The 12,080-nt window shown below is 46.1% G+C and overlaps 1 protein-coding gene across 1 annotated transcript in view; it reads right to left on the reverse strand.

The window, feature by feature from the left end:
* Positions 1 to 9,945, reverse strand: part of lancl1 (LanC antibiotic synthetase component C-like 1 (bacterial)) — a 44,989-nt gene extending 35,044 nt beyond the window's left edge. The window contains exon 1 of the mRNA XM_087988955.1: positions 9,787 to 9,945. Within this exon, the coding sequence (XP_087845081.1) occupies positions 9,787 to 9,870 (84 nt within the window). The 5' untranslated portion in view covers positions 9,871 to 9,945. The remainder of the gene's footprint in view (positions 1 to 9,786) is intronic.
* Positions 9,946 to 12,080: the final 2,135 nt, after the last annotated feature.

Consider the following 12,080-nt stretch of genomic DNA (forward strand, 5'->3'; position numbering starts at 1 on the left):
AACAGTCTTGCTTACAGTAGAGATCCTTTTAAAGACCGATTAGTTCAAAATATCTTTTCCCTTAGATATTATAATTAGTCTTTACAGTGGAAGACACTTTGAAATATTCCATTAGTACTAATGAATACAGGGAGGAATTAAGAACTATCACCATCACTAGAGATGTAGTGTTAGAAACTCTAATGTGGCTAAAAGCAGATAAGTGCCCTGGCCCTTATGGCTTGCGTTCAAGGATCCTAACAGAGGTAACTACAGAGATAATGGTTGCATTGGCTGTAATTTTCCAAAAATACTTGGATTCCGAGAAGTACCAGAGGATTGGAAAACTATCAATGTGACACCCCTATTCAAAAAGGGAAGGAGGCAAAATTCAGGGAACTATAAACCAATTGAACATGAATTGTTGGAAAAGCACTGTAATCAATTATTAAGGAAGTAATAGCAGCAGTTTGATGAAAGGGAAATTGTGTCTGATTAATCTATGATAGTTTTTTTTAGAAACCAGAGTGGATAGAGAGGAACTAGTAGATGAGTTGCATTTGGAATTCCAGAAGGATTAACAGGTACAGGTTGTTCTGCTATAAAGTGCGTATCATTAACACAAATTCGCTACTATGCGATTGACGAATTAGGACACAGTTTCTAAAGCACAATTTTTCTATACAACACAGAAAATAATATTATGCCAACTTTTTATCCAACTCTGAGATCAAACTAACGTACATACGTTATCATCCATATCCTAATGTATCTGACTCTACTATCACTGTTGGCAGTGCATTCCATGCACCCACCATTCTCTGTGTAAAGAACCTATCTCTAATATCCCTCCTAAATGTTCCTCCAATTACCTTAAAATTATGCTCCTTCATGATAGCCATTTCTGTCATGGGAAAAAGTCTCTGGCTATCCACTCTATCTATGCCTCTCATCATCTTATACACCTCTATGAAGTCACCTCTCATCCTTCTTCGCTCCAATAAGAAAAGCCCTAGCTCCCTCAACCTTCATAAGACATGCTCTCCAGTCCAGGAAGCATCCTGGTAAATCTTCTCTGCACCCTCTCGAAAGCTTCCACAACGTTCCTATAATGACCCGACCAGAAATGAACACAATTTGCTGTGGTTCTGTTCACCAAGTTGGAAGTTTTTGTTGCAAACGTTTCGTCCCCTGTCTAGGTGACATCCTCAGTGCTTGGGAGCCTCCTGTGAAGCGCTTCTGTGGTGTTTCCTCCGGCATTTATAGTGGCCGGGACAGGCCACTATAAATGCCGGAGGAAACTCCACAGAAGCGCTTCTCAGGAGGCTCCCAAGCACTGAGGATGTCACCTAGACAGGGGACGAAACGTTTGCAACAAAAACTTCCAGCTGGGCGAACAGAACCACAGCAACGAGCACCCGAGCTACAAATCTTCTCACAAACTTTGAACACAATATTCCAAGTGTGGTCTTCCCAGGGCTTTATAGAGCTGCAGCATAACCTCGCAGCTCGTAACTCAGGACCCACTAATGAAAGCCAACAGTCCATATGTCTTCTTAACAACCCTATCAACTTGGGTGGCAACTTTGAGGGATCTAAAGGCATGGACCCCAAGATCCCTCTGTTCCTCCACACTGCCTTTAACCCTGTACTCTGCATTCAAATTTGACCTTCCAAAATGATTCATTTCACATTTTTCCAGGTTGAACTCAATCTGCCACTTCTCAGCCCAGCTCTGCATCCTGTCAATGTTCCATTGCAACTTACAACAGCCCTCCACGCTATCCTCAACTCCACCAAACTTCATGTTACTGGCAAACTTACAACCTACCCTTCCATTTCCTCGTCCAATTCATTTATAAAAATCACAAAGAGCAGACGGAACAACACTGGTCACCGAGCTCCAGGCTGAATACTTTCTATCAACTACCACCCTCCGTCTCTAACAGGTCAGCCAATTCTGAACCCAGACAGCCAAATTTCCTTGTCTCTTTACTTTCTGAATGAGTCTACTATGGGGAACCTCATCAAATGTCTTACTAAAATCCATGTACACCACATATCCTACTCTACCTTCATTCGTGTACTTTGTCACATCCTCAAGGAATTCAATAAGGCTTGTGTGGCATAACCTGGCCCTCACAAAGCCATGCTGACTATCTCTAATCAAGCTTTGATTTTCCAACTAATAATAAAACCTGCCTCTCAGAATCCCCTTCAATAATTTGCTCACCAGTGACCTAAGACTGACGAGTCTGTAATTCCCAAGATTATCCCTATTCTTAAACAAGGGAATTACATGTGTCACTGTCCAATCATCTGGTACTACTCCAGTGGACAGTGAGGATGCAAAGATCATAGCCAAAGGCTCAGCAATCTCTTCCCTCACTTCCTGTAGTAACCTTGGGTATATCCCATCTGGCCTAGGGGACTTATCTACGCTCATATTTTTTCAAAATTTCCAGCACATCCTCCTTCTTAACATCAACCTGTTCGAGTCTATCAGCCTGCTTCAAGCTGACCTCACAAATGACAAGGTCCCTCTCACTAGTGAATACTGAAGTAAAATATTCATTGAAGACCTCCCTTACCTCCTCCAACTCCAGACACAAGTGCCCTCCACTATCCCTGATCGGACCTACCCCTCACTCTGGCCGTCCTCTTGTTCCTCACATAAGTGTAGAACGCCTTAGGGTTTTCCTTAACCTTACCTACCAAGGCTTTTTCATGCTTCCTTCTAGTTCTTCTAAGTCCATTAGATTAGATTACTTAGTGTGGAAACAGGCCCTTCGGCCCAACAAGTCCACACCGACCCTCCGAAGAGCGACCCTCCGAAGAGCAACCCACCCAGACCCATTCCCCTACATTTACCCCTTCACCTAACACTACGGGTAATTTAGCATGGCCAATTCACCTAACCTGCACGTTTTTGGATTGTAGAAGGAAATTGGAGCACCTGGAGGAAACCCACACAGACGCGGGGAGAATGTGCAAACTCCACACAGACCTGCAACATAAAGGGATATCGGGTTTTTGTGCATGAAACACAGAATGCTAGCACGCAGGTACAACAGGTAATCAGGAAGGCTAATGGAATGTTGGCCCTTATTTCAAGGGGGTTGGAGCATAACAGTAGAGAAGTCTTAATGCAACTGTACAAGATGTTTGTGAAATCACATTTGGTGTATTGCACATGCAGTTTTGATCTCCTTATCTAAGAAAAGATATTTCTTCACTGGAGGCACTTCAGATAGGTTCTCCAGGATAATGCCCGGTATGTACTGTCTTATGAGCAAAGGTAAAACAAGTTGGGTCTCTACTCACTGCAGTTTAGAAGAATGACAGGTGATCTCATTAAAAATGCAAGATTCTTAAGGGGTTTGACAGGGTAGATGCTGAGAGGATGTTTTCCGTCATGGAACAGAGGGCAGTGTCTCAGAATTAAGGGGTGCCAATTTAAGACTGAGTTGAGGAGGAATTTCTTCTCTCAGTGAGTTGTATCTTTGGAACTCCTTGACACAGAGAGCTGTGAGGGCAGAGTCCTTGTGTATAGTTAAGGCTGAGACAGGTAGATTCTTGATTGGTTGGAGAAACAAGGATTATTGAATGGTGGAGCAAGCTTTTGGGACTCAACGGCCTACTCCCAGTTTGGAGATATAAAGTCTATTACAATCACATTTGGTGAACCATGCTCTAGGGGTCAAGTTAGATTTTCTTGCATAAATTGCAATATTCAAGTATTCAAATATTTTGTCATCTATATTTTCTTCATAAATTTTATGAATAAACAACATTTCTGGAAAATAAAATAACCACGAGCCTGAAAAAAAAACACAGAAACACTTAGTTGAGTGTGACAAGTTAAAAAGTGATAAAATTAAGGCATTGGCATTAGCAGCTGGAGCTGGGTGTTCAGAGCCAGAAATAAAGAATTTAGTGTTGTGAGGCAGCAAGTGGCAACTGCAAGGGAAATGGAAAACTGAAGGTTTTAGGCATTTGAAGGTCAGAACTATTCTGATACAGAAATGGCAGCTCCACAGATGCAGAGGACTTTAGGTAGAGGAATACCTAAACTGTTGCATGTAAAGCTGGCTGAGAGTCAGGCAGGTATTGTACTATCAGGAATATACCTGGAAGAGCTAGAAACTGATGAAACCCAGTGATGCTCATAGGATCCCCCAGCTCCAAACGTTGAAAAGCAGACCTGGGAGACAAAAGGTAAGGACACCAAATCCCTTCTCTGCTGCAACTTCAAAGTCCTGAATTAGTAGCAGCCAGTTGTGTCTGAAACTGCCAGCTCAAGCCAATTAGTAAAAGATAAAGTTGCTGTATTCTTACCAGATCACAAGGCTACTCTCTCATTAAGAAAGAGACGAGTAGTGTTTTAATCTGAAGGTCACCACGTCTCAGGCAAGGAGAGAGGGCAAGAAGGAGAACCCTTCTTGGTGAGTTCAGCTGGTGCAGGCACTGAATTCACATTGTTGGTGTCGATCTGTATTACAAACCAGCTGTCTAGCCAACTGAACTAAACCAATACTTAAGCCAATTAATACCCCTTCCCTGAACACCTACCCACCCACTCACTGCCAGTTGGTTAATATCTGTTACTACAACACTGTGGTGCTGTAAATACTCACATTGCTAACCTGCCACACACTAGATAAGCTTCACCAGGCTTTTGAAAAAGTCCTACACAGGATGTTAGTAAATACATGGGATTGGGGGTAATGTACTAACATAAATTAGATTAGATTAGATTACTTACATTGTGGAAACAGGCCCTTCGGCCCAACAAGTCCACACCGACCCGCCGAAGCGTAACCCACCCATACCCCTACATTTACCCCTTACCTAACACTACGGGCAATTTAACATAGCCAATTCACCTGACCTGCACATCTTTTTGGAGTGTGGGAGGAAACCGGAGCACCCGGAGGAAACCCACGCAGACACGGGGAGAACGTGCAAACTCCACACAGTCAGTCGCCTGAGGCAGGAATTGAACCCGGGTCTCTGGCGCTGTGAGGCAGCAGTGCTCACCACTGTGCCACCGTGCCGCCCACCAACCGTGCCACCCAGGATTGAAAGCACAGTGTAGGAATAAAAGGGTCATTCTCAGGTAGGCAATCTGTGGAACAGTGGGGTATCCCAAGGATCAATGTTTGGACCCTGGCTGTCCATAATCCGCAACAATATGGAAATGTCGGAATCAGTTGAGAAATTTCCAACTTTGCATAGAACACAGAACAGTACAGCACAGTCCAGGCCCTTCAGCCCACGATGTTGTGCTGAGCATTTATCTTAATCTAAGATCAACCTAAACTACACACCCCTCAATTTACTGCCATTCATGTGCTTGAGCAGCAGTCACTTAAATGTCCCTAATGTCTCTGACTCTACTACCACCGCTGGCAATGCAAGGGAGGAAACCCTTCTTCTCCGGGTGGTTGCACATGAGGTTAAACTTAAGAGTTACAGAGATGTACAGTACAGAAACAGACCTTTTGGTCCAATGTGTCCATGCCGACCAGAAATCCTAAATTAATCTTGGCCCATTTGCCAGCATTTTGCCCATATCCCTCAAAACCATTCTTATTCATGTACCCATCCAGGTGCTTTTAAATATGGTAATTGTACTTGCCTCCACCACTCCCTCTGGCAGCTCATTCCGTACACACACCACCCTTTGTGTGAAAAAGTTGCCCCTTAGGTCCCTTTTAAATCTTTCCCCTCTCACTTTAAACCTATGCCCTCTAGTTCTGAATTCACCTGACACAGAGAAAAGACTTTGCCTATTTACCCTTTCAATGTCCCTCATGATTTTATGGGACACTTGGGAATGTGAATTATGCGGAGAATGCAAAGGGGGTCAGGGGATTTAGACAGACTAAAAGACTGTCTAAGTGTATGGCAAACAGGATATAATGTGGACAAGTATTAGCTTATCCAATTTGCTATGAGAAACAAAGGTACAGAGTGCTTTTTCAATGGACAGAGATTGGAAAGTGTTGACGTCCAAAGGGACCCGAGTGTCCTTGCTCATGAGTCACTGAGAACTGACATGCTGTAATCTATTTGCGATGTAAACAGTAAGTTGGCTTTTATCACATGAGGAGTTGAACACAAGAACAAAGTCTTCTTGCTTCATTTGTATCGAACATGGGTGAGACCACACCTAAAGTGGTGGGTACAGTTTTGGTCTGCTTGCCTAAGGAAGGATATACTTGCCATAGAGGGAGTGCAGAAAAGGTTTATCAGACTGAATGCTGAGACTATCCTATGAGAAAAGAGTGAGGCGGCTGGACCTGTATTTCCCGGAGCTTAGAAGAATGAAAGGTTTTCTCAAGGAGACCCTCAAAATTCTGTAGAAGTTAGACAGATACAGAAAGGATGTTTTCCCTTGCCATGATATCTCAAACGAGGGGGTCCAGATTCAGAAGAAGGTGTAGGACATTTAGAACTTAGATAAAGAGAAATTTCTTCAGAGGGAGGTGAATTTTTGGAATTCATAACCCAAAGTATGCGGAGTCTCAGTGATTGAATAAATTCAAGACAGAAATTGATAGATTTCTAGTAATGATATCAAGGGCTAAGGAAATAGCTTTTATCTGCCTTAAGGCAGACAATCATCAATGACATCGAACGAAGCAGACTCAATGAGCTAAATATTCTACTCCTGCTCCTCCAATAAACAGTTTCCAAACACACTCCAAGGCAGTTCCTGTCCACCTTTGTGGTGTAAAATTATGTCCCAATACATGTGTGAATCATAATGTAACACATGTATTGGGCCAAGCAGTGGAATGTGGTGAAAGGGTTAAAATTGTGTCCCAATACATGTGTGAATCTAACCGAAAATGGAAGGTGTCGCTTAGTCCCGTGTGAATCTTATTACACACCTTCCCGTGTGAATCTTCTTATCTGTATGTGACCAGAATGGAATGTGTTTTTCAGCCTTGCTCTGCTGTTCGCATGAATGTTTAGATCTCGAAAAGAGTATATCAGCTGGAAAAGTCTCCAGTTCGGTAGAGTCTGCTCCGGGGTTGCGTTTAACCGCCGAGCGTGGGTTGTTGGCAACCGCTCTACGAGAACTGACGGCTCCCAGTTCCGGTAACACGTAGAGTGAGTATAAACCAGACCCGTTGTAAGTACGAGACCTGGTTGTGGCGACGCTGCGGGGAATAAAACACTTATATTCTAGCAGACTCGCCTCTTGGCTGTTTGTTCTGTGTCAGACTACTTTCCTGCGAGCCTGGTCCTTGACCTTGAGAATTTTTTTAAAACAACCTTGCACTCCAGTTTTTAGCCAAGTCAAGCATATAACTGGCCTCAATCCTGCAGCCATTCTGCCTCAATCACTCTAGCCTTGGCTGAATGAATCTCCTATTCCTCTCACATTCGGATCAGACAGAATTCCGCAGTCCAGCTTCACCAGAGATGAGCATATGTCCCTCATTTTCCACCTCTCCCTGAAATCAGTGCCTGTCACTCACTGTACCCCCATCCCCAGGGTCAGTGTGTGGGTCTCTCATTTCTACCACCTTGACGGTCAGCATATGTGTCTCTCACAATCGCCCCATCCCCAACGTCAGTGTGTGTATTTCTCATTTCCCACATCCCAGGGTCAGTGTGCGTATCTCTCACTTACCCCCACCCCCAGGATCAGTGTGGTGTGTGTATATGTGTCTCTCTCTCATTTCCCCCCACCCCCCCAGGGTCAGTGTGTGTATCTCTCACTTTGCCCCACTCCCAGAGTCAGTGTGCGTGTGTCTCATTTCCCCCACCACAGGGTCAGAGTGTCTCTCATTTCCCTCCACCGCCAGGGTCAATGTGTGTGTCTCTCCTTGTCCCCAACCCCAGGGACAATGTGTGTCTCTCTCATTCCCCACATCCTCAGGGTCAGTGTCCCTCATTTCCCCCCACCGCCAGAGTCAGTGTGTGTGTCTCTCATTCCCCACAGCCCCAGTGTCTGTGTTTGTGTGTCTCTCATTGTCCCCATCCCCAGAGTCAGTGTGTGTGTGTGTCTCATTCCCCACATCCCCAGGGTCAGTGTTTGTGTGTCTCTCATTATCCCCATCCCCAGGGTCAGTGTGTATATTGCTCATTCTCCCCACCCCCAGGGTCAGTGTGTGCATTTCTCATTCTCCCCACCCCCAGGGTATCTCTCACTTCCCCCATCCCCGAGATCAGGGTGTTTGTCTTTCATTGCCCCCATCCGCAGGATGCGTGTGTGTGTCTCTCATTCTTCCCAGCCCCAGGGTCATTGCGTGTGTGTCTCATTTTCCCACATCCCCAAGGTCAGTGTGTGTCTCTCTCATTTACCCCCACCCCCAGGGTCAGTGTGCATGTTTCTCATTTCCACCCACCCCTAGGATCAGTGTGTCTGTCTCTCTCATTTCCCTGCCACCCTCAGAGTCAGTGTGTGTCTCTCTCATTTCCCCCACCCCGGGATCAGTGTGTGTCTCTCTCATTTCCCCCCACCCTGGGGTTAGTGTCTGTGACTCTCATTTCCCCTATACCTGAGGTCAGTGTGTATGTCTCCCATTTCCCTCCATCCCCAGGGTCAGTTGTGTCTCTCATTTCCCCTCACCCTCAGGGTCAGTGTCTATATCTTTCATTACCCCTATCGCTGAGGTCAGTGTGTGTCTCTCTCAATTCCCCCCATTCCCAGGGTCAGTGTCTGTGTCTCTCATTTCCCCCTATCCCCAGGGTCAGTGTCTGTGTCTCTTATTTCCCCCTATCCCCAGGGTCAGTGTGTGTGTGTGTCTCTCATTTCCCCCCTATCCCCAGGGTCAGTATCTGTGTCTCTCATTTCCCCCTATCCCCAGGGTCAGTGTCTGTGTCTCTTTTTTCCCCCTATCCCCAGGGTCAGTGTGTGTGTGTGTCTCTCATTTCCCCCTATCCCCAGGGTCAGTGTCTGTGTCTCTCATTTTCCCCTATCCCCAGGGTCAGTGTCTGTGTCTCTCATTTCCCCCCACCCCCAGGCCCAGTGTGTGTGTGTCTCTCATTCCCCCCACCCTCAGGGCCAATGTCTGTGTCTCTCATTTCCCCCTATCCCCAGGGTCAGTGTGTGTGTGTGTGTCTCTCATTTCCCCCTATCCCCAGGGTCAGTGTCTGTGTCTCTCATTTCCCCCCACCCCCCAGGGTCAGTGTGTGTGTGTCTCTCATTTCCCCCTATCCCCAGGGTCAGTGTCTGTGTCTCTCATTTCCCCCCACCCCCCAGGGTCAGTGTGTGTATGTCTGTCATTTCCCCCCACCCCCAGAGTCAGTGTGTGTGTGTCTCTCATTCCCCCCACCCTCAGGGTCAGTGTCTGTGTCTCTTATTTCCCCCTATCCCCAGGGTCAGTGTGTGTGTGTGTCTCTCATTTCCCCCTATCCCCAGGGTCAGTGTGCGTGTGTGTGTGTCTCTCATTTCCCCCCACCCCCCAGGGTCAGTGTGTGTGTGACTGTCATTTCCCCCCATCCCCAGAGTCAGTGTGCGTGTGTCTCTCATTCCCCCCACCCTCAGGGCCAATGTCTGTGTCTCTCATTTCCCCCCACCCCCCAGGGTCAGTGTCTGTGTCTCTCATTTCCCCCCACCCCCCAGGGTCAGTGTCTGTGTCTCTCATTTCCCCCCACCCCCCAGGGTCAGTGTCTGTGTCTCTCATTTCCCCCCACCCCCCAGGGTCAGTCTATGTCTCTCATTTCCCCCCACCCCCCAGGGTCAGTCTATGTCTCTCATTTCCCCCCACCCTTAGGGTCAGTGTGTGTCTCTCATTCCCTCCACCCCCCCGGGGTCAGTGTGTGTCTCCCTGAGGTCTCACTCACGTTCCCGGCAGAGTCGAACAGCCTCTGAGTCGAGGCCGGCCCTTGATAATCGGGGTACGGGTTCCTGAACGCTCTGTTTTCCATGCTGGATGATGTCGCCCGTTGACAGCCGGCAGCACGCTCTCCAGGAAACGCGCAGGCTTCAAACCTGCGCCAACGGCGGTAGGCCGCATCTCCATGGTAACCAGAACGTGAGCCCCGCCCCTGCCAGCCTGATTGGCAAGAGTTACAGGGGGGAGTGCTCAGGAAAGGGTGGCAAAATTCCCAGGGCAAATAATGGGAGGTACAGAGTATGGAAAAAAGTCAGGATCCTAGGAAATAAGGGGAAAATAAGAAGAGTTTATACTTATAAACTAGTAAATGAGTTGGTAGCACAGGTTAAAATTGGCAGGTGTGGGTATCACAGAGATGTGGCTGCAGGGGGAAATCAAACTGGGAACTAAATGTCCATGGGTACATGTCAATATTAAGAAGTCAGGCAGAGGGGACGGGTTGCCGTGTAAGAAATGGAATTAAGTCAATAGCTGGGTGCCATGTAGAGTCAGAAGGCATAGAATCTATGTGGGTTGAACTGGAAAGGATGGGATTTATGCACAGGCCTCCTCGCAACAGTGAGGATGTGGGGAAGAAAATAAATCAGGAGAAAGAAAAGGCATGGAATAAATGCATGATTACAATAATACTGGGGGATTTTATAATGCATGGACTAGGAAAAACAGTTTGGTAGCAGATCTCAATAAAAGGACATCGTAGCGGCAAACGATGGTAATGCTTCAGGAAGATCTTTGGGGAAACTTGCAGGAGCAATAGGCTTGTCATAATAGGGGATTTTAATTTTCCTAACATAGACTGGGACTGCCAGAGCATTAAGGGCTTAAATGGGGTGGAATTTGTTAAGTGCGTTCAAGAAAGTTTCCTCAAGCAGTATGTAGAAGGACCTAGTTGGGAAGGGGCAAAACTCTTGGCAAATAGGGCAGGACAGGTGACAGAGTTGACAGTGGGAGAGCAGTTTGGAACCAGTTACCATTGTTCTCCTAATTTTAAAATAGTTATGGAAATACTCAAAACTGGTCCAGAGGTTCAAGTTCTAAATTGGGGCAAGGTGAATTTTGGTGGAAGTAGACAGGAGCTTGCAGGGGTTGATTGGAGTAGTTTCTTTCCAGGCAAACGGACTTCTGGCAAGTGAGAGGTCTTTAAAAGTGAGAAAGCTAGAGTTCAGTGTCTATATGTACCTGTGAGGGTGACGGGTAAGGTTGGCAGCAGTGGGGAGCCCTGGATTACAAGAGATATTGAGGCTTTGACCAGAGAAAAGAAGGGGGTGTGGCTCAGGTACAGGCAGCTGGGATCAAGGGAATCTCTGGAGGTGTACAGGGAATACAGGAGTTTACTGAAGAAGGAAATCAGGAGGGCGAAAAGGGGGCACAAGATAGCTTTGGCTGAGGAGATTAGGGTTAATCCAAAGAGGTATGTTAAGTATATTAAAGGAAAAAGAATAATGAAAGAGAGAATAGGGCCGCTCAAGGACCAAAGTGGACATGTATGTGTAGAACATGCAAGAGATGGGCAATGTTTTCAATGAATATTTCTCCTCTGTTTTTAACCATGGAGAAAGTCATGAAGACTTGGGAAAGTTAGTCATCATATCTTAGGAACAGTCCATATAATGGTAGAGGTGGTGTTGGATGTATTAGAATGTATGAAGGTGGATAAATCTCCAGGTCCTGACCAGATATAACCAAGAACACTGCAAGAGGCTAGAGAAGAAATTGCATGGGTCCTGGCTGACATTTTAGCAATGGTTGAGGTCCTGGAATACTGGAGGATAGTGAATGTTGTGCCATTATTGAAGAAGGGCTGCAAAGAAAAGCCTGGGAACTAGAGACCAATAAGCTTAACATCTGTGGCAGGTAAGTTACTTGAGAAGATTCTGAGGGATAAAATACACATGCATTTGGAAAGTCAGGGTTTGATTAGGAGTAGTCAGCAGTAGTAGTGGCTTTGTGAGTGGGAGATCATATCTCACAAATTTGTTTGTTGATGACGTGACCAGAAAGGTTGACAAGGGTAGGACAGTAGACATAGCCTATAAGGTTCCACATGGTATGCTTTGGAAGGTTAGATCACATGGAATCCAGGGGGAGTTGGCAAATTGGAAACATATTTGGCTTGATGGTAGGAAGTAGAGGATAATAGTGTTCGGATGCTTGGAGGCCTGTGACAAGTGGAGTGCCTCAAGGGTTAGTGCTGGGCCCCTTATTGTTTGTTATCTATATCAATGATTTGGTTGAGAATAT

This window comes from Chiloscyllium plagiosum, unplaced genomic scaffold, assembly GCF_037043375.1.
Source record: "Chiloscyllium plagiosum isolate Xiang-an unplaced genomic scaffold, Cpla_swu_hap1 HiC_scaffold_7, whole genome shotgun sequence".
Lineage (NCBI taxonomy): Eukaryota > Metazoa > Chordata > Chondrichthyes > Orectolobiformes > Hemiscylliidae > Chiloscyllium > Chiloscyllium plagiosum.